Here is a 19,853-nt window from a genome sequence, read left to right as displayed (position 1 = left end):
AATGGAAAAGGCATGTCACTGGGGTTGGGCTTCCTGTCTGTCTGCTGCCATGCTCCTGCCACAATATGCATGGCTCACGCTCTGAAACCACACGCCCCAAATAAACCTTTTCTTCTATGAGTTGCTTAATAAGTTATGGCATCATAGCAATGGAAAGTAGCTAAGACACATGCCGCCCCTCACCTCATGAGTGTGGCACCAGGCCTGCTAAAGGAAGTGATTTCGTTCTGTTTTGAGTCAGAGTCTTGAACCTGAAACTTGGTATGTAGCCCAGGTTAGCCTCAAACTCACAGAGACCTTCCAGTCTCTAAGAGCTGGGACTAAAGGTGTGGCCAATGTGCTCAGCAGAGCCATGCTTCTGGTGCTGAGCTGCTCTGGTGGGATTTGCTCACCTTGATTCTTGAGCCTCACAGCCTCGTTCTCCTTCTCCTAAGACAGAGAGAAAAAGGTCGGGAGTGAGCTGCGGCGTGTGCACAGTCCCTGATGGGAGAGGAAGCAGCAGCTCCAGGTTCTCTGCTCGGTTTTCTGGACATTCCTCTCACACTGGCCTTTGTGGGAAGGTTTGGGAACCTTCCGCCCTTCTTGGGCAAATAGTTTTAGACATGTTTAGACATGTTTGCTGCTTTTACACTTCTTGTTTTTTCCCCACTGTGTAGACAGCAGCATGTGAAGCCTCTGCCCATCCCTTAGCACCCTTGGAGCGTGCAGCAGCCGTGGCCACAGACACAAGCAGTGGCAGCATGAGCCTTGGTGCGAGCAGAGCTCAGAGGACTCTTTGCGGAGCCGGGTCTCCATTTATCAAGCAGGTTCCAGGAACTAAACTGAGTTATCAGGTCTGGCAGCCAAGACTCCTGACCATCTTGCCTGACCTCCGGCTTTTCACTTCAGGACCTTAACTGCACAGTTAATGGTCAGAAACCAAATCCAACCTAGAAGCACAGCAAAGGCTCTACAGAGCCTGCCCCAACCGCCCTCAGAGAGGCCTCAAGTGCAGTGCTGGTGGATTTCCTTGCATGACTGAAATCTCACCTTCAGCTGCAGGCCATTTACAGGGTAGGCAAGAGACTCCCTTCAAGACCCACAGCAGCAGTAGAGCCGGCTAATAAGTGACATGGGGCACCCAGGGCCCAGGCAGGCTTCTATTCATCCCATAGCCACCACAGAAGAGAGTAAGGTGCCATGTGCACTGCCCGCCCCTCCCCTGCACACCAGGGTGGCCTCACCTGGACTCCAGCCTGAGCCTCTCTCAGTGCTGCCGACTGGCCCTGCAGAGCCCTTGCCTCTTCTTTCTTTTGTTTTTCAGCTTCTTTTGTGGCTACTCTTTTCTGGGCCTGGTTTAAAAAACATTTTTTCCCCACATTAGAAGAGGTTTTGGAGTAGCTTCAGACACTGGGAGACAACTTGGTGATAAGAATATAACATATTAAAAGCAAACTTTCCAGTAATTTACTAAAGTTTGTGCATTGCTAATTCTGCTCTTCTCAGGCAGGACATGGACAGGCCAGAGCCTTGCCCAGGGACTTGCTTCGAACTACAGACTCTGCTTCTCCACACGGGTCTCCTTAACAAAGAATCTAGCCATTTTTTCACATTTCAGGTAGCATTATACCCTGCCTCCCTCTCATTCAGCTTGGCCAGTGTTCCCAGCAATGCTCTTGGCCCAGCCTCCCAGTGCTGAGGTCCCAGGCATGAGTCAACACCGACGTGTATGTTCCAGGTCACTTCCTAAACGCAGACTGTAGTCTCGTCAGACCACACAGCCCACTCACCCTCGCCTCGGCCTCAGGTGGCCTGCCGTCTATCTTAGCAAACCCCTCAAAAATAGCTTTGTAGAGAAGGTTCCTGCGTGTGGTGCTGTCATCTGGAGGAAGGTGCTCCAGGGTGAGGGCTGGGTGCTGTGTGTACATATCCAGGATGATTCTCACTGCTGTCTCCCGCACCTCATACACCCTGTGCTCCAGGGCGCTCACTGCAAACTGCAAAGAGAGCAGTGTCAGCTCTGCTACTGAATCTGGACAACGTCAACTTCTCCAGCACAAAAGTGACCCACGCACACTGCCATGCCTCGGGAATAAGTCCGAGGCCAAACGAGACAAGCAAATCAGCTTTCACACTCACCTCCTTCTAGGTTGTTTTGTACATTTGGTCCACCCTTCCCTGGAGTTTCTCTGCCTGTGCATTTAGTTTGCACTGTATGGCCACCCCCATGGCCCTGATCATGCATTAGCAACCACCCCGTCCCCTCTTTTCCTTTCCTGTGTCACCAGGCACAGCTGAACTGGATGCAGGCATCAATGCACCACTGGCTTCACTTAAGGCTTGGGCCACGCACAGTACAGGTGTCCTGTGCATGAATGGTGGAGCTCAGCCAGAAAGAGGCCTGTGAGGTGTCTTCAGTGGTCTGTGAGGTGTGATCTGTGAGATGTCTGCAGTGGTCTGTGAGGTGTGTGGTCTGTGAGGTGTGTGGTCTGTGAGATGTGGTCTGTGAGGTGTGTGGCCTGTGAGGTATGTGGTCTGTGAGGTGTGTGGTCTGTGAGGTGTGTGGTCTGTGAGGTGTGGTCTGTGAGGTGTGTGGTCTGTGAGGTGTGTGGTCTGTGAGGTGTGTGGTCTGTGAGGTGTGGTCTGTGAGGTGTGTGGTCTGTGAGGTGTGTGGTCTGTGAGGTGTGTGGTCTGTGAGGTGTGTGGTCTGTGAGGTGTGGTCTGTGAGGTGTGGTCTGTGAGATGTGGTCTGTGAGGTGTGTGGTCTGTGAGGTGTGTGGTCTGTGAGGTGTGTGGTCTGTGAGGTGTGGTCTGTGAGGTGTGTGGTCTGTGAGGTGTGGTCTGTGAGGTGTGTGGTCTGTGAGGTGTGTGGTCTGTGAGGTGTGTGGTCTGTGAGGTGTGTGGTCTGTGAGGTGTGGTCTGTGAGGTGTGGTCTGTGAGGTGTGGTCTGTGAGGTGTGGTCTGTGAGGTGTGGTCTGTGAGGTGTGTGGTCTGTGAGGTGTAGTCTATGAGGTGTGGTCTGTGAGGTGTGTGGTCTGTGAGGTGTGGTCTGTGAGGTGTGGTCTGTGAGGTGTGTGGTCTGTGAGGTGTGTAGTCTGTGAGGTGTGGTCTGTGAGGTGTGTGGTCTGTGAGGTGTGTGGTCTGTGAGGTGTGTGGTCTGTGAGGTGTGGTCTGTGAGGTGTGGTCTGTGAGGTGTGGTCTGTGAGGTGTGGTCTGTGAGGTGTCTGCAGTGGTCTAGGCAATAGACCAGGGCAGTCATGGCTGACACTCCCTTAGGCAAATAAGTTTTTGTTTTTCAGTTTTTGTTTTTTTTTTTTTCTTCTGAGACAGCATCTCATGTTGGCCATGCTGGCCTCTAAGTCACTATGTAGCCAATGGTAACCTTAACTCCTGATTCTCATCCTCTATCTTCTAAATTCTGGGATTACAGAAGTGTATATCCAGTTGTATGTGGTGTTGTGGATCAAACCTGGGTTTTCATGCTTGTCAGGTGAGGGTTCGGCCTGTTCCCTACTGCTGATGGTGACCTGTTCACTCTACCCTCTCACCAGTTAGTACAGAAACAACAGCAAGATCTGAGCCACCCCCACGTCCTCATTAGACAGTCTTGCTCTACACTGTGGAGTTGGGCCAGTGTCACGCCTCGAGGCGGGCTCACTCACCTTCATCACATTGTCCACGGTGAAACCTGAGCTCTCAGTGCCCAGGTCTCTCAGCAGCCGGGCCAGGAGGTCCACCTGGCTCATGGCCAGATGAACGGACGCGTTGGCCTTCAGTGGCTGCACCAGGTAAGATGGAATGAGCTGGAGAGACTTCACCTCCTTAAACAAGGCCATTTCCTGTGTGACAGAGCAGTTTGTTAACTGTCAGGTAAAAGCTGGAGGCCACACTGAACCCCGAACAGAGCAAACAGGGAAATGAGAAACAGACAAGTCACAGGCGAGCTGTGAATGGGAGCTAGGGATTCTGGGAAAGACCAGAGAGGGGGTTAAACCACAAACATAAAGCAGAGGAGAGCAACAGGGGAGTCAGGAAAACTTTACAATGGAAACTAGTTCTGAATTTAAAGTTGGGAAGATTTTAGAGCTGGGCTTTTAGCACTGAGTGTCACTGTTCTTTGGCCAGGGTGGTTACTGGAGAAGGAACACAAGTCCCATCCATTGCTTCTGCTGTTGGGTAACAGGGTCTCACCACATAGCCGAGGCCTCCTTGAACTTACCACACAGTGTGAGCATATGGGAACAACCTGTCTTTGTACTTGGGCCATGACTGGTGACTCGGGTACAAAGGACAACAGCACAGTGAATATGGCCCCCGGAAGTTATGATAGCAGGTTCCCGAAACGTGTGCCTGAGGGTGAAGGCTCAGGGCCAGTTAACCTGGTGACCTTGAAAGTGTATTTATTTTTTAGGTGTGAGTGTGCCTCTGTGCATTTGTTCTGTGTCTGTGTGTGTGTGTGTCTATGCCACAGGAGTGCAGATACCCTTAGCAGCCAGACATCTTCCTGCCTCTGTGTTTCAAGGGCTGACACACATTTAGCAGTGACACCCTGTGCAAGCTTTGTGCTACAAGCACTTGGTAGAGCTTCTGTTCCTTTCGTTTGCTTTATTTTTTCCTATTTGTTTTCCCTGAACATGAAGTTTCTTATAAAGCCAGGTCTTAGACTCTCCACATTTTGAGAAATGACAGATGTATGCACTCACAAAACTTTGCATCAAATTTTACATGTTCTCAAGTCTGGATATGGAGCTTGGCTAGAGGGTCCCTAAGCCCGATGGTAGCTCACCCTGTGGTCCTGTGCTTGGGAGGCCGAGGCAGGACACATGAAACTGTCTCATCCCTCCTGCCTATGTACATGTGAATTTTCACATACGCAGCACACAGTAAGTGTGCTCGGTGGGAGAATGAACAGACTAGACAGCGGGGTTCATTCCTGTTCTCCTCTTCCTTTTGCTAACAGTCCTCTCGGTGACTCTGCCAAGCTTATTCTGTGCATGTGTGACCGTAGACGGAGTAGAGGGCAGAGGTTCCCTTCCGCCCCGTGGCTCCACCTCAGGGACTGAACTCAGGCTGTCAGGCCGGGTGGCAGGCATCTTTCACAACTGAGCCATCTCACAACCCTTTCTTTTGTTCGCGTGAATGCTGTGCTTACATGTGTCAGTGCATGTTGGCATGTGTGTGCACACAGGTTGAGGCTCAAAGTTGATTTGAGGGATCTTTGTGCAAAGCTCTTTCACTTCATTTTGAGGCAGGCTCTGGCTAGACTCACTAGGCAGCTTTTTCCACAGATCCCATCTGCACCTTCCAAGTCTGGGACTGAGGCAAGCCGCCATGCCTACCTGGTATTTATATGGGTTCTAGGGATGTTAACTGTGAATTAGCAATGGCTTTAACTGCGAGCCACCTGCCTAGCTTTATACATTCCCTATTTCCATCTCTAATAAGCCTGCACTTGGGAAACTAAGGCAGGGGACCACTGAGTCTGAAGTAGCCTGATTGGACTCTACGGTGAGCTCAGGTCAGCCAGCACTACAGGATAAAACTGTCTACGCAGAGCTTGTCCCTTCAGCACTAAGGGAACATGAGGGCAGGTGTCTGAGGCTTTACAGTACAGAAGAGCCCTGCAAGGCAGAGTCAGACATCAACAAGACGGTGATGGGGAAGTTCCGACCTGGATGAAATTCAAGGCCATGACACGGAGGCGGGCAGAGGAGTCTCCAGTTCTGGCGAGTAAAAGGGGGATGGCTCTCTCCACACAGTGCGTCGTGTCAAGCTTGCTCAGCTTGTGCTTGGGTATATACTGTGTAATTATCATTTTCAGCAATTTCAATGAAGCCTGAAAGACCTGAATAAAAGGAGGTAGACAGAGCACCTTGTGTGGTGGGAGTTCAAGATGAACCTCAGACGACAATTGTGTTTCCACATACAGCACCCCATGCCCAGTGCCCTGCATCCCACCGTTCCCTCAGCATTTGACACTGCTGACCATGCAACACCATGAGCTACACCTAGTCCTCAACCTGTCCTGTCTGGAGTGCTCATTCTAAAGCCTGCTCAGAGCTGCAGACTTGAGGGCAACTCATTGCTCCTCAAGAGAACCAAGGAGGGCTGAGTGCTATCCACGGGGACTCAGCCTCTCTGCTGAGGATGATGGGAAAACTAAGGCTGTGCAAAGCTGAGGAAGTGCCCAGGTAAGGATGGCCCCTCGCACCTGTCTTTACCCTGCCTCTCACTGGAAAACCCTCATTCATAGTCTCACTGCAAACTAAGTCACGGTTATATCAGTGACCTGTGGACAGTCAGTTGAGGGACTTACTGAGGTCACAATGTCCTTTATGGCTCTTCTGATGAGAAAGATAGATGCTCTGAGCATGTTTTTCAAGTCTTCCTTCTGGGTTCCAACAGGCATCTCCATCAGCTTCCTGTACAACGCCAGCAGTGCATCTTCTCGGCAGGACCACATCTTAGAATAGGCCCCAGCCACCTGCGGGAAACAGCAGGCCTGCTTTACTTCAGGAGGTGGCCTGTCCAGCGCCACACAGACACCCTAGGCTGCCTGCCATCTTGTGCTTTAAGGCTCTTCCCTAGTAGGGAGCTGTCTGCAAGTGGAGCTGTGTTAATGGGAAATGAAGAGCTGAGGCTCCTGCAAGCTGACCTCCACATGTGAATGGCAAGTGTGTGCGCGCGCGCACACACACAGACATACAGATGGACACACAGATACTCACATACACACAGACACACACAGACAGACATGGACACACACATAACCGTCTTCCTTCTTTCTCTGTGTGTGCTATGCTTGTGTGCATGTGCACATGTGTGTGCCATTGTGATGTGAGCATAACTTGGTTTTTCTTTTTTACCAAGGCTTCGCCTAAGGTGTCAATGGCAGAGCTGGCTTCTCTCATGGCCTTCTCTGTCAAGGGCTCTGGCTCCCCTGAGACACCCCGTCTCCGGACATCACTGTCTGCCTCTCTCACTTCTGGCTCTGCAGATGCTTCCTCCAATTGCTTTCGATTAACAGGAAGAGGCCGTTCATCATAGGGCAGGACTTCCACCTGTGAGGCAAGCAGAGCGAGGTGAGAAAGTGCTGTGGAGCTGAGGCTCCGCCCCATCCGGTGGGCTTCTGGGTGAGAAGTCTGAAGGGATCACTGTGGTAAGTATGGGCAGCATCAGATTAATGTCTAAAGTGGATTCTAACTGGAAAATCAGATGGAGCCTTCCATTCCCATCAGAGGAAGGGCAGCCCCCACTTCACAGAGCAGCGTGCTGACATTCTTTTCCTACACTGCACAGAGCGGTAACTGCTCACGATCTGGAGGCCTCAGCGCCAGCACAGCCTCCCAGTGAAGTCATCTGTGCCGCGCTTCCTCTGCGGGGCTCCTTGGACAGCAGCTGCTGTCCCAGTCTTTAGTCCTGCGGCTCCTAACTCACCATGCACCTTTCCTACTGCCCACACAGCCGTGTCCCCTCAGAGACAAGGCACAGAATTAAAAAGCAAGCACACAGTGGTAAGAGCCAAGAGGGAGCATTCCTGACTAGGTCCTCACACACGGTGACAAGTCCCTGATCCTTACTGAGACAGTAGGTGAGTGAGAATTAGTTTCTCAAAGTCTGAAATCACATGTGCCAACCCGGAGCCAACACGGATATCTCAAGTAGGCTGCAGAGGAACCGCTGCCCTAAGCTGACACATGAGCACAAAGATGTGCTGTGAGGCCTGGGGCCAGTGAACACAGGCACCTCCTCTGTTCCGGCTGCCGCTTCCGAGGCTGGCGTGTGAATGAGGGTGACCCAGCTGGACTGAAGTGAGGACCCCTTGGCAAAATTCCCCATGACAGTGGGAAGCCGAGAAAACAGGTTTCTGATGAGACTTGAGCTCCTGAGCCAAACCAATGGGGAATCCACAGGACCTGTCATGTCCCGAGTTTCTCAGGTTTCCTCTTATGATGCTGTTCTAAAGGCACAGAGACCATGGATACATGGCGCTATGTGGAAAGAATGCATAGGACGTCCTGGTACTTGCTATGTAGTCTAATCCGCAGCTTGGCTCCTTGAGAGCTGCAGGCATGTGCGCTCACACATGCTCTCTTATACTTTGAAGCAATGTTTGAGGCAGATGTATATTTTTTCTTTCAGAAAAACCAGGGGCGCAAAAGATAGACTTTGTGAGGCCACAGATGATGCAGACCCAGAGGGTCTGGCAGGCTTAGCTACAGATGTGCCTCCCAAGAGGTGTGGCCCAGGCCAATGGGCTTTGCTCCTTCTTGTCCTAGCCTGTGTCCCAGTGCCCTCCTGGACGCAGGGAAGGCTAGCCCCGGGAGAGATCAGCACCCGGGACGACCATACTGTTGATGACTGTCATGCTGGAGGAGAGAAACTTACGTGGCTCCTCGGGCCAGGGCCTGCGGCAGATGGCAACTGATCCACTGCTGAATGTCGAGGAGAAGATGCCAAGGGCTTCTCCTGGAGGATGGGGCCAGCAAATGTGTCTTCAGCTACCAGCTCTTCTGTGCGAGGGAGTGAGGACACTGCCTTCCAGTGCTGGGGACTGCTGGGAGATGCAAGGGGCTGGAGGGGCAAGGCAAATGGTCTCTGCATCTGGAGGGAAGATGGGACAGAGGGTGTGACTGCTGCAGACCATCGGACTGAAGGAAGACTGTGCTGAGAGGAACCTGGCATTCCAGAAAGTAAGAACAGCTCATACACACACAATGGGCTGCTCTAAGTTCCAGGCCCATGGCATCTCCTCAGCTGTGTCCGCCACAGTTACAGGGCAGAGCCAAATACCTGACTTAACGTGGCCACAGGTGCTGTGCAGTGTTTACCAACATGTGTGCTCAAGCGCAATGGGCAAGGCCCTGGGCTCAGAATTGGGCCCTACAGTTCACAGCCTGTCCAGAGATTATGCACAGTGCACTCAGGCAGAGCTGCCTGGCAGGGTCTGTCCCAGGGAGTACCCTGGTCTATGTACTGGTCTGTGTTTCTACCCAGAAGGAAGGCAGAGACATGCACCCATTAGCACCAGCCTGAGGCTGGAAGCCTAGAGAGTGGGACTGGTGAGAACTGGCAGCCCGTACTCAGCACCGAGCACCTTCTTTCTCACCTGTACTCAGCACTGAGCACCTTCTTTCTCACCTGTACTCAGCACTGAGTGAGCACCTTTTCCCTCACCCATACTCAGCACCAAGCACCCTCTCCCTCACCCATACTCAGCACTGAGCACCCTCTTCCTTACCTACACTCAGCACCAAGCACCCTCTCCCTCACCTGTACTCAGCACCAAGCACCCTCTCCCTCACCTGTACTCAGCACCAAGCACCCTCTTCCTCACCTACACTCAGCACCAAGCACCCTCTCCCTCACCCCTTTCCTCACCTGTACTCAGCACTGAGCACCCTCTCCCTCACCTGCCATGTAGTCATCATCTACCTACATGAACTATAAGATTAGGGATAGGGTGACTTGCTAGAAGTCTGTCTCCACTCAGACTATTCCAGTGGGTTTCACATCCATGATTACGTGGCACAGGTACCACATCCCATACAATATGGAGACTAGCCTGGAGGGATCACAAGGCCTTGATCTTCCTGACTCTGGCCTCTGTGAACTCTAGAAGATCCCATCACAGCAGGATCTGCTGATTGCTCAAGACCCTGCTCAGCCCTTCACTTTCTTCCATGCGCCCCAACCCTGTGGCCCGTTCTGACCTCTGGCTCGCCCTGTAGAAGGCCATGCAGTTCCAGCTGCTCGTACACCTGGGCACGGTAGCGAGCCATTTGCTGTTTCTTCTCCTTGGCCAGATCATAGTCTTCCTTCTCCACCGCACAGCGCTTTTCCACCTCATAGCGCCCTAGGCGCTCACCGACCTGCAGCACACAACATGGGCATCTGCTCTCATAGGACAAGTGTGTGAGTGTGGGGGGAGGGGGGGGGTCTGTGCTGTGTGCTGTCTCAACACCTGGCACTCAGGAGCCCCACATAGGCCAAAACCCAACCCCCACAGGAACAGTAAGCCTCTGGCTCACTGATGCCCAACTCTAGCTGCCTTGGGACTCTAGCTTCACCTCTGCTCCTCAGCCTTCAGGAACCCTTCTGCAGAGGAGAAGCAGCCTAGGCAGATGAGGGCATGTTCTCAGAAGCTGTACCTTCTGCAAGTCCGCGATGGCTTGCTTCAGTTTCTTTGCGTGGTCATAGCGCTCCTTCTTGACAGCTTCCCGTTTCCTTTCATCCAGCCTGCGGATGATCTGGGCAACTTCGGGGTCTTGGTACATGTCAAACGCCAAGTCATCAAGTGGAGAGATGTAGTCAGATCTGCTAAGGAGAGACCATGATCCCTTTAGGTCAGGAGAGTCAAGAGCTCATGCTGAACACATAGGTGAGAAGGTTAGAAAAGGTCACAGAGCTGTTCACAGGGTCTCCCTCGTGAGGGAGGAGACTCAGAGAGGCCAGTCAGGCTGCGGCTATGAGCCACTGGGGCTCCTGTTCCTGGTGCTTCAATGGGCTGCATGTCAGGTCAGGTGTCAGGGACACTCAGCACTGTGCCCTGACTGTAGTTATCACTGTTATTCTTAAGTTCTAAGCACGGCAGGACATAACTTTGTTCTGGGTGAGAAAGCACTGTAGTAGCATGTGCCTGGCCACACTGCACACGCTCAGAGGACGAGTTTCAGGGTATTACATCTGTGACATCAGCTGCATAAAGGGACCCAAATGCAAGCTGTGACTTGGATATCTTATACATAGGTTAAGTTTATATAAATATAATCCGTCCCAAAGAGTTTACTTAGAAAACTTGAAATATAAGCTCAAGTGGAACTTGGGCACAGGCTATATTTAGAAAGCCCCAGGCTCCTTTCTGCTGTGTTCCATGTTCTCATCAGACCCCTTGCCTGCCAGCCCCGTGACTGGTACTGTGATGGACAGCTTTAGCAGCTCGGAGCATCCCTTCCATCAGTAATGCAAGGCTCACACAGCGCACATTAACTGTCAACACTGCTGTAAGGCTAGCCACTTTGTCACGATGTCCCCGAAACCAACACAAAGGTTTTACTTTTAAACACCTCACACAAACACAAAGTCCCATGGTGCCATAGTCAGGAACACACCTACTCTTATGCAACACCCCAGGGCCAAGCCAGGTTCCCACACAATGAATTTCAGCACTGGCTTCTCACAGACTCCCGGGGGCCGTGGCGCGCTGTGGCTGCTTTGTAGGCTCAGGCTTCATGGAGGGCAGAAACCAAGGTGTGGCCACCAGGAAGGAGCTGACCAGTGGTGTCAGAGGTGAGGGCACACTTGTCTCTCCAGCAGGGGCTGAGAGCTAAGGCATGGTGGACGATGCATCACTGTTCTCAGGGAACTTTGCTAACCACGAACACACAGAACTACTGAAGCATCTCTGCACAGCAGTAGTGTAAGTGTGCAAGAGGCATTCACCTTAATCTGCACAGACACGAGACAAGCTGAGCAGTGGCTGCTCTGCTCTCGCCTGACCTAACTGAGGAGTTGTGAAGTACCTTGTGGAGGAATGGGGGAGGGGTCTTACCCAGCAAAGGTTCCGTCTAGGGCTGGGTCCTCAGGATTGTGGGGACTGTGGCCCAGGTAGTGGTCGATCAGCTTCTCCCTAGAGGTCTTTGGGAACAAAAGAACTTCTTAGACTCTCAGCAGACAATGGACACAACAAATCTTTACAGAGAGGTGTCTGCCAGGCTCAGTGGTCCTAGTCTTCTGCATGAGCAGCTTAAATTCTTGAGGAAAATGGCCGCTAACTTATACGACAGTCAACCTTCGCTGTATGACGGCTTCTGAATTCATACATTTTGTGGTGAGAAATGTATTTTTATATATTTTTTAGAAATGAATCTTTCATACTTACAAGACTGCTTTCATCACCCAAATCTGCAGGGTCTCCAATGATATTTATTGCAACCAAAGCCACCTAAAAAATAGTTAAGTCATCAGAAATTAAATATGAAATGTTTGTGATGCCTTAGCCCTTTCGCCAACCCTTGGCTGTGGTGTTATCAGGTCGGGTGGAGTATCCCCAAGTGCAATGGCTGTAACGTCCACACTGTAGAGAACGGAGGTGCTCAGGGCGTCACAACTGCTGCTCTAATGCTCCAAGTGACTAACCTAGAGTCTCCCAGGCAGCCAGCACTCCAGGATGAGTATGGCAATCCATACCCACTAACCTAACACAGCCGCTTCAGCAGGTGCTGAGTCTCACCTCTCACCCTTGGTGGGAAAGTTGCTTCTCTTTCCCACCTGTCATTGTGGCCCAAGCTCCTAACCAGTTCCTACTAGTGGACACACGCAGATGAGGTGGAAGGAGAAAAAACATTAGAAATGGCTGCTCCAGTTTCCTGTAAGCCATACTACAGTGGATCTCGTGACGTAGCCATGTCTCATAGTTCATTTGCCCACTAGGACAAAGTGACAGCTGGCTTGCTCCTGTTCACCTTAGAGGGGCAGCGAATGGTATAAATGTGTGTGTGCTCACAAGGTTGTTTTGGACAAACTTGATTTCCTTTTTCAGGGTAAGAAGGGGTCCTGGGGATTGAACTCAGGCCCTGAGTATGCCATGCAAGCGCTCTACCTCTGTGATGCATCCAGCTTTCCCTGATTTCCAACTCATTCATCAGAAAGGAGAAAAGGCAGTGGTGCAGCTTAAGCCAGCTGACTGCCATGGGCTCTGGCCTCAGGCAGCTCTGAGGACTCAGCTGTCACGCTCCCAAAGCAACAGGCTGCCAGTCAGTCACATATGCTCTCAGCAAATGAAACCACGAGGAGGGAACAGTCAAGCTACTGCATACGGGTGACATTGAACCCCTGGAGCCTCTGCATTCTTCTCTGCCTGAGCCTATACAATCACAGAGGCTCTGGCTTGCCCTGTGACCACGTGCCTAGCATTGCCATAAGAGAGAGCCTGGATGCAGAGGGCAGGCATGGGCTGTGCTGTCATCACAGAGCCTCAAGCATCCTCAGAGATCTTACCTGATTATATATGTTGTACTTGTTGGCATGGTTTTGGTGAAAAATCAATTTAAGAAACTGTCCCACAGCATCCACATAAACAGACTTGAGTTCCCGGGCTTTGCAGCCTGTCTTTTCATTATCACAGAGGGAGACATAGCTAAAAGGAAGGAAAGCCACAGCTGAAGTTCTGCTGACAAAGCCATCCGTGCGCCCACTGAACCCCACAGGGCCTGAAATAAAAGCCAGGGACTTTGCAGGCCCCAGTTAGCACGCTCCAGAAAAGCTTATCCCCCCCACCTCTGAGAAGCAGCTACCGCTGCACCCACACGTGTGGGAATGTGCCTGGTAAGCATATGAAATCCCAGGTGTGTGTTGGGAAGGTCATAGAGGGCCAAACAGCACAATCCACGAAGCCGTCACACTCAGAGCCACTACTACATACTCAGGTTTCAATCTTACCCCAGTCTGCGGAAGCGCTCTGCTTGGTATGGCACCAAGTACTCAGGCAAGCTTTCACTGATGTAGAACTCAACTTTACTGGAGATCATGTACTGGTGAGCAAGTAACTGCAGTTTTCTTATCCGACACCTCTCTACCATCTGGAGAACGATTTCTTGTGGAAACTGGCAGAATCTGAAAGCAAACAGGGGCTTGGATTTCTGAGCAATGCCTGCAGCCTTCCTGTCTGCCTGCTTTCAAGCAGGGGAGTGTGAGGCCCTGCATGGCTGATGTGGGGGAATCTGTACTTGAATGGAAGACTTCCTCCCTTCTAAAGCCAGGACCTCAGGCTGCTAAGACTAATGGCTGAAGTAGAACCTGAAGCTGACAGGACAGATCAACCATTCTTATGGGGCTGTAGAAGCAGGCCAGGCAGAGCCAAAGGCTTTCCACAGAGACCTGAGGACTTCAGGGAAGCACCTGCATGTAGGACACCAGGCTGTCAATGTGCAGGAGGCGACCTCCAGAAGTGCTCAGTGCTCCAGGAGCAGCTGAGCTGAAGCTTCCAAATTATACAGGGCCTACCCGGTGTAAGAGCCGTAAGTCTTGGCTAAGCACTACTTCTGTCAGCAAGGAGCCCACACAAGGCATGGCCATGACTCAGCAGCACAGTGTGTTGAAAAGACAGTAGTGACATACATTAGCTGGCAGGCACTGTGTGCATGTGGAACAAAAGGAGCTCTGAAGGATGGGGCACAGGGAGGGCCTCCCTCCACACGCATCAACACCACCGTGCCTGGTGACACGTGTGTGTGTTGTCATTACTGACAGGTCTTTCTTTCCCCCATCCTACTCAGAAAACCCACAGCTGGATGAGGCTCCTATGAGTCTCTTCAAGAGTGGAGCCACTTCCCTCAGCCAGGGGGGCACAGTTCTCCTGGACACCACTAGCACATCAGGTGCCTCCAGGACTTGCCCTGTGCTCACCTCCCAGTCTGACGTCTACAGCTCAGGGTAGTGCTCTTCCACTGAACGGCATCCCAAGCCTGCCATCCTCAGATACACCGGCAGGGGCAGATTGCTTTTGAACTGCTCGGTGGGTGAAGATGTCTGATGCCTACCTGAGTTTGATCCCTGGGATCCAAAGGGTAGTAAGAAGGAACCAAGTCCCACAGCTGGCCCCTGTCTCCACACACATGACACACATGCAGTTGATACACGCATGGACAGACACACAATAAATGTACAAAATCATCTGGAACCTGAGACCAGTGCAGGCTTCAGCCACTAGCACACGCCATGCTGTACTGGAGTCTCTTGCTCTGGAGACTAACTCTGGATCCCAAGGCTCTTGGGAAGACATGGCAGGAGTTTACCTCATCCTATAAGTACTACCTGTGCCCATCCCCCTGAGCATGCTTTCTGTAGCTCATGCTGACAGCGCCTTGTCCATTTTGGTGACAGTTCATTTAAGGACACTTTCCCTTGCCTCCGGGCCGGGAGTACAGACCCATTCCTCTGGTATCCCTCTGGAAGTATGTTGCTAAAATGAATATAGTTATGGCCTTAAAGTACCACACCAATGGCAAAAATACCTGCTAGGGATTGGCATTGGTGTGATCCACTGCAAAGGAATCCCTGCCTGTCTCTTTAAGAACCTTCATGGAACTGTAGGCAGACATAGCTAACGTTGCAGATCTCTGCAGAGGGAAATGCAATTGGGGGGAAAGTGGGTGTGGGAGGGGCACAGGCCTGGCCTAGCTGGCGGCATCTGCATTGGTAGGTGTTGAGGAGAGCATGTTGGGGCAGGGTGCCGAGATCTCAGCACCCACAGCCCCAGCAAAGGTCCTTCTAACCCATCTGCTTTGTCTCCCGTCCCTTAGCTCAAGCACAGAGAGGAGAGGGTGCCGCTTACTGGGTCCTCTCAGAAACTCAAAGAGAAAAATGTACTGTAATTTTAATGATTTAATTTAGTTTTCACTGAAGTATACCATATAGCTGCCTAGAAATGCATTTCATATTTTCAGACCAGGAGGTATAAAGCCTACCACGTATTCAGACTCAGTGATGTGCTCTTAGCCCCGCCCCTCAGTCCAGCCTTACTTTGGTGACCTCCATCCACTGACGGTCGGTGCGTGGATCATTAGTTCCCGGGCACTGAAGCCATCTTCGTGTCCAGAGGAGCTGACCACTACAAATCCAATCTTGTGGGGCATTCTGCACACACTGGCTGTTCAGAAGAGCAGGCAAGAGTTCTGTGAACAAATCCAACTCAGGGTTAGATGCAATGTTAGTTTGTTATAAAAGGTAAGCGACAAAGTACAGAGAATTGCCCACCCCCTGAAAAGGCTAGTGTGTCTACAGAACCGTTTAAATGGATGTTTTGATTCTACTTAAGGTACCATTTAAGTTATTTCGATGTTCCTGAAAGTCTGATTTGTGCTGCAGACTGAATTATACCCTTACTGATGACCACACCCGCCTTTGCTGCATGTGATTGTGACCTAATTGGGGTCTCTGCAGATGTGACCATATTAATGGCACCTTAATGGGGGAAATCCAATGTGGCTGGTGTACTTTTAAGAAGAGGAAAAGAATCAGGGGATGGGTATCACTGAGGAATAGTGCTTGCCTATTGTAAGAAGACACATGCATGCACACATACATTCACACACTTGCACACACACCAAACAACCCTCCAATAAACACATACAGACCCCAAACAACCCTTCAACAAACACACACAAGAAGTGGAGGCACAGACACACATAGGGTAGATGCCACCTACAGACTGAGTCTGGAGCCATCAGAAGCTAGAAAAGATCCAGACCTCAGAGGCGCTTGTCTCTGAGACCCTCTAGCTCTGAAGTACATTTCTGTTGTCGAAGATATCCAACTTGTGATAGTCTCATGGCAAAACCACAGCTTCTGGAGGGTGCAAGTGTCTTTCTGCAGGATGGAGGAGACTAACGACCGGCAATGCTCAGGGAGGGACTGTTTATTAGTGTAGCAATAGCTGCCTTGTGTCAACCTGCAGTCTTAGGGAAAGCAGGCAGCCCTGCCCCCCAGACCTAGTGAAGGAAGGGAAGTGCTGCTCATCCTGACACAGAGTCTGCTGGAAGCTAAGTGGCCAAGCTTGAGGGGGCTTGAGGAGGAACAACTGGCTAAATGGTTCTCTTAGTGTGACTTTGCAGGGAGCAGACCTGTACCCTAGCGCACCTGTCATTTGGAGGACGTGATGCTGCGTCTACTTTGCTGCCTGCCACCCTGCTCTCCATGTTGGAGAACAGCACAGAGTGAGCTTAGCTGTGGTGACTCTGCACTTGCCTTCAGCCCTGGCTGGGCGACTGGCACTTCCTGAGGCTTGGACAGTGCAGGATTCTCACACCCTGCATAGTGAGGTAATGAGTGGGAACATATGCATGTGTCGCCCAGGAGAGACCGGGACGATCTAGAGACTGCAGCAAAGGAGTTTTCTCCTCACAGAGACGCCTAGCACTAGAGTCCAGGCTGCTGAGGCCATCGGCAGAAGGGCTGCCCAAGTGAAGCTAACCTTGGGTGGGAGCACTGTCAGAGAGCAGCACACAGGTCCCAGAAGTGATCATACTGAGAGTCTAATGTGCTTACGGTCCCTTGGTTACTTCTCAGTTACCAAGCCCATCAAACACTTGCTAAGCAGGGTGCTGAAGTAAATCATCAGCAGAAAAACCACTCCTAACACAGGACAAAGAAGTTCATCGACACTTTCTTGGGATCAGAGACAACACTGAAATACTCTATAGCTTCTAACATCCAAACCATCCCACAGGAAATCTGGCTCATGTGAACATGCTTGATGTACAGTCCAGATCATTCTCTTACTTTCACTGGATTTGAAAAGGAACATTTCAGGAATCAATGCCTGTCTGATGTTTGCTGGTGGTTTTTGGAATGTATGTACTAAATTACTGAGAGTTAGAAGGCAAGTCACTGTTAAAGATGCTACGCCGAGTTCCCATGGCTGTTACAGCAGAGTGGAGGTGACTGACCCAGGAAATAGTGGAGAGCATAGCCGGGTGGCTTAACATTTTTCTCCTCTGACCTGAGAGACCGAACGCCTAGTTCACACAGGCTCTGAGCCTGGAGCTGATTTCCCTCAACCACCATCTTCCCCTTTAGCACCGAGGGCAGTGTGATGTGATTACATGGTGTGATTATTACTGCATTCCGCCCTTCCTTATCCCTACTCCAGACAGGTCCAACTGCCGGCTCCACCTATGCTCCTGCCAGACAAACATTCTTTAATCCAACTCCTGGTCATTTCCCTCCGCTAGTTCTGTCCTGGTGCCTTGTTTCCCCCAGCCTCAATTTTGTTTTGTTTCCTTTTTACTTTTGGGACAGAGTCTCTTATTTAGCCCTGACTGACATAGAAGTCGTTATGTAGTCTAGACTGGCCTCAAACTCACAGAGATTCTCCTGCCTCAGCATCCCAAGTACTAGGATTAAAAGCATGTGACACTATGCCCGGTTATGATCTGGAGTCTACAGGACAGTCACATGTAATGAAGTTCTCCAATTCCTTGACCAGACCATCTCCAAGACCCCGTGTCAGGTGTGTAGCACACGCCTATGATCCCAGCACTCGAAGGATCTCTGAGTTTGAGGTCAGCATGGTTGTTATATGTCGTAGTTCTAGGGCCACACAGTGAGACAGTCTCAAACATACAAACAACAGGCCTGTCTACCTTGTCAACAGCTGTGCTCAGCTAGTTCCGTCTCTGTGGTGCACAGAGACTTAAGAATAGAATGTTAATGGCAGATATGTGTGTATCCCCCAACAAGAGCAAAAGGAATTACTGGTACTGAAGACCGGTGCAGGAGGGCTGTGGGAGAGTGCGGCCAAACACCAGGGCCTCGATAAGGACTTCTGCAAAAACATTCATTTTCTTATGATGCACTCACTGCAGAAGACTTTCCACCTCCTGTCCTTCCCTCCACACAAAGCCCACCACAGAGGCTTCCAGGTCTGTACAATGCTGTGTTACTAGCTGGTTACCAGAGGCTACCCCTGGAGCAGCCACAGTCAGCAGTGTCAAGTGATGTTTACTCTAGCAACTGAGTATAAACTAACCCCAAATCTTTGGTTGTGAGCTTACCCTGTCATCTTTCCAGCCTTAAGCCCAAACTCAATGTAACAACTGCCAAACATTTTGTTACAAGGATATGAAAAGTATTTCCAGTTTTCATTTCAAGAAACTGTAAATGTTACAATATTAAGTAATGGGGGCCAAATAATTTTAAGGTCTGAGAGTGCTTTATATATTCTTTTTTTTTTCTTAATTATTTTAACGCTTTTGATTTTTTGCTTCATTTTTTTCAGCTTATCTTCTTATTTATAACGCCACCTCCACAATACACATTTTTCTGGCATAAAACTATATGAATATATTTTTGTCAGAACTTGATTTTTTTTTAAGGTTTGGTAGTATGCATTGAAATCTTACTAGTTACAATAAGCATAAAGTACATGTAAAACAAAACATAACATGGAAATAGTCAAAGTTTTCTTGGCCTGTATAGATTAAACATAATTACTTTTAAATACCAAAAATTGCCACAAGGCTATCTTCTTAGCTCTTGAGTTATTAATGATTTAAGGTCTAGGAGTACCCCACTCTGAGTGGGTGCTATACACATTTTTTTTTTCCTAAGAAGGACCGAGGCTTCCACTTTTTGGCCTTTCTTTCTTTTTTCTTTTCTTTTTCTTTCTTTCTTTCTTTCTTTCTCTCTCTCTCTCTCTCTCTCTCTCTCTCTCTCTCTCTCTCTCTCTCCCCCTCTCTCTCTCTCTCTCTCTCTCTCTCTCTCTCTCTCTCTCTCTTTCTTTCTTTCTTTCTTTCTTTCTTTCTGAGTTGTTTCTTGGGTGCTTTTAGATATTCTTAAAGCTTTAAAAGCATGACAAGCCAAACCCAGCGAACAAACAAAACCCCCAAACAACATGGATTCAAGTGTCGCCTACCCGGGGTCAGAGCTACAGTCTTTAGTCTCGTGGCAACTGGTCCTGTTCAGTAATTCATGCAGAAGAGGACAAGGCGGGGCTCGAACCTGATTCAGGTCACTGAGGCTGAGATGCGCTGCTGAGAGGCCAGAAGCAGGCACTGGCCACGTCCCTCCAAGGCTAGGTGTAGGGGAGCCTCCGCCCCGGGTGCCTGCAGAAGACCGAGGTGGCGCCGGGTCACAGAGCGCGGCGGAGACGAGCAGGAGGGCCGCTGCGATGTCGGTCTCCGCTATCTTCGGAGGGTCCTTGGTCCAGCCACCCCCACCCCGGGCCTCTGAGGCGAGGGCAGCGGAGGAGCAGCCCGGGCTGCCTCTGCCCAGGGCCCGGGCCTCAGCTGCGCTCCCATGGCAACCAGGCCAACCCGTGCTTTACGCCTGCGCGTCGGTCCACCGGCGCCTGCGTGCGCATCCAGGCCTCGCGC

At 50.8% G+C, this 19,853-nt stretch overlaps 1 protein-coding gene across 4 annotated transcripts in view; it reads right to left on the bottom strand.

Annotated features, from left to right (window-relative positions):
- The window catches only part of CEP104 (centrosomal protein 104), a 31,077-nt gene extending 11,296 nt beyond the window's left edge, over positions 1 to 19,781 (bottom strand). Inside the window, exons 1-16 of one of the 4 annotated variants that reach the window (XM_080920628.1) lie at positions 19,394 to 19,781; positions 15,502 to 15,653; positions 13,420 to 13,593; positions 12,979 to 13,117; positions 11,861 to 11,923; positions 11,531 to 11,616; positions 10,131 to 10,299; positions 9,693 to 9,851; positions 8,368 to 8,583; positions 6,846 to 7,040; positions 6,296 to 6,481; positions 5,651 to 5,824; positions 3,642 to 3,818; positions 1,770 to 1,976; positions 1,224 to 1,331; positions 393 to 429 (exon numbers count right to left, since the gene is read on the bottom strand). In XM_080920628.1, coding sequence (XP_080776754.1) covers positions 393 to 429; positions 1,224 to 1,331; positions 1,770 to 1,976; positions 3,642 to 3,818; positions 5,651 to 5,824; positions 6,296 to 6,481; positions 6,846 to 7,040; positions 8,368 to 8,583; positions 9,693 to 9,851; positions 10,131 to 10,299; positions 11,531 to 11,616; positions 11,861 to 11,923; positions 12,979 to 13,117; positions 13,420 to 13,593; positions 15,502 to 15,614 — 2,203 coding nt within the window. In that variant the 5' untranslated portion in view covers positions 15,615 to 15,653; positions 19,394 to 19,781. The remainder of the gene's footprint in view (positions 1 to 392; positions 430 to 1,223; positions 1,332 to 1,769; positions 1,977 to 3,641; positions 3,819 to 5,650; positions 5,825 to 6,295; positions 6,482 to 6,845; positions 7,041 to 8,367; positions 8,584 to 9,692; positions 9,852 to 10,130; positions 10,300 to 11,530; positions 11,617 to 11,860; positions 11,924 to 12,978; positions 13,118 to 13,419; positions 13,594 to 15,501; positions 15,654 to 19,393) is intronic. The other 3 variants (XM_080920627.1, XM_080920630.1, XM_080920629.1) reach the window with 3 other exon arrangements.
- Between the last annotated feature and the right edge of the window lie 72 nt (positions 19,782 to 19,853).

This window comes from Micromys minutus (assembly GCF_963924665.1).
Source record: "Micromys minutus genome assembly, chromosome: 9".
NCBI classification, from domain to species: domain Eukaryota; kingdom Metazoa; phylum Chordata; class Mammalia; order Rodentia; family Muridae; genus Micromys; species Micromys minutus.
The sequence above is the reverse complement of the archived record's forward strand: the minus strand, read 5'-3'. Positions and strand labels throughout refer to the sequence as shown.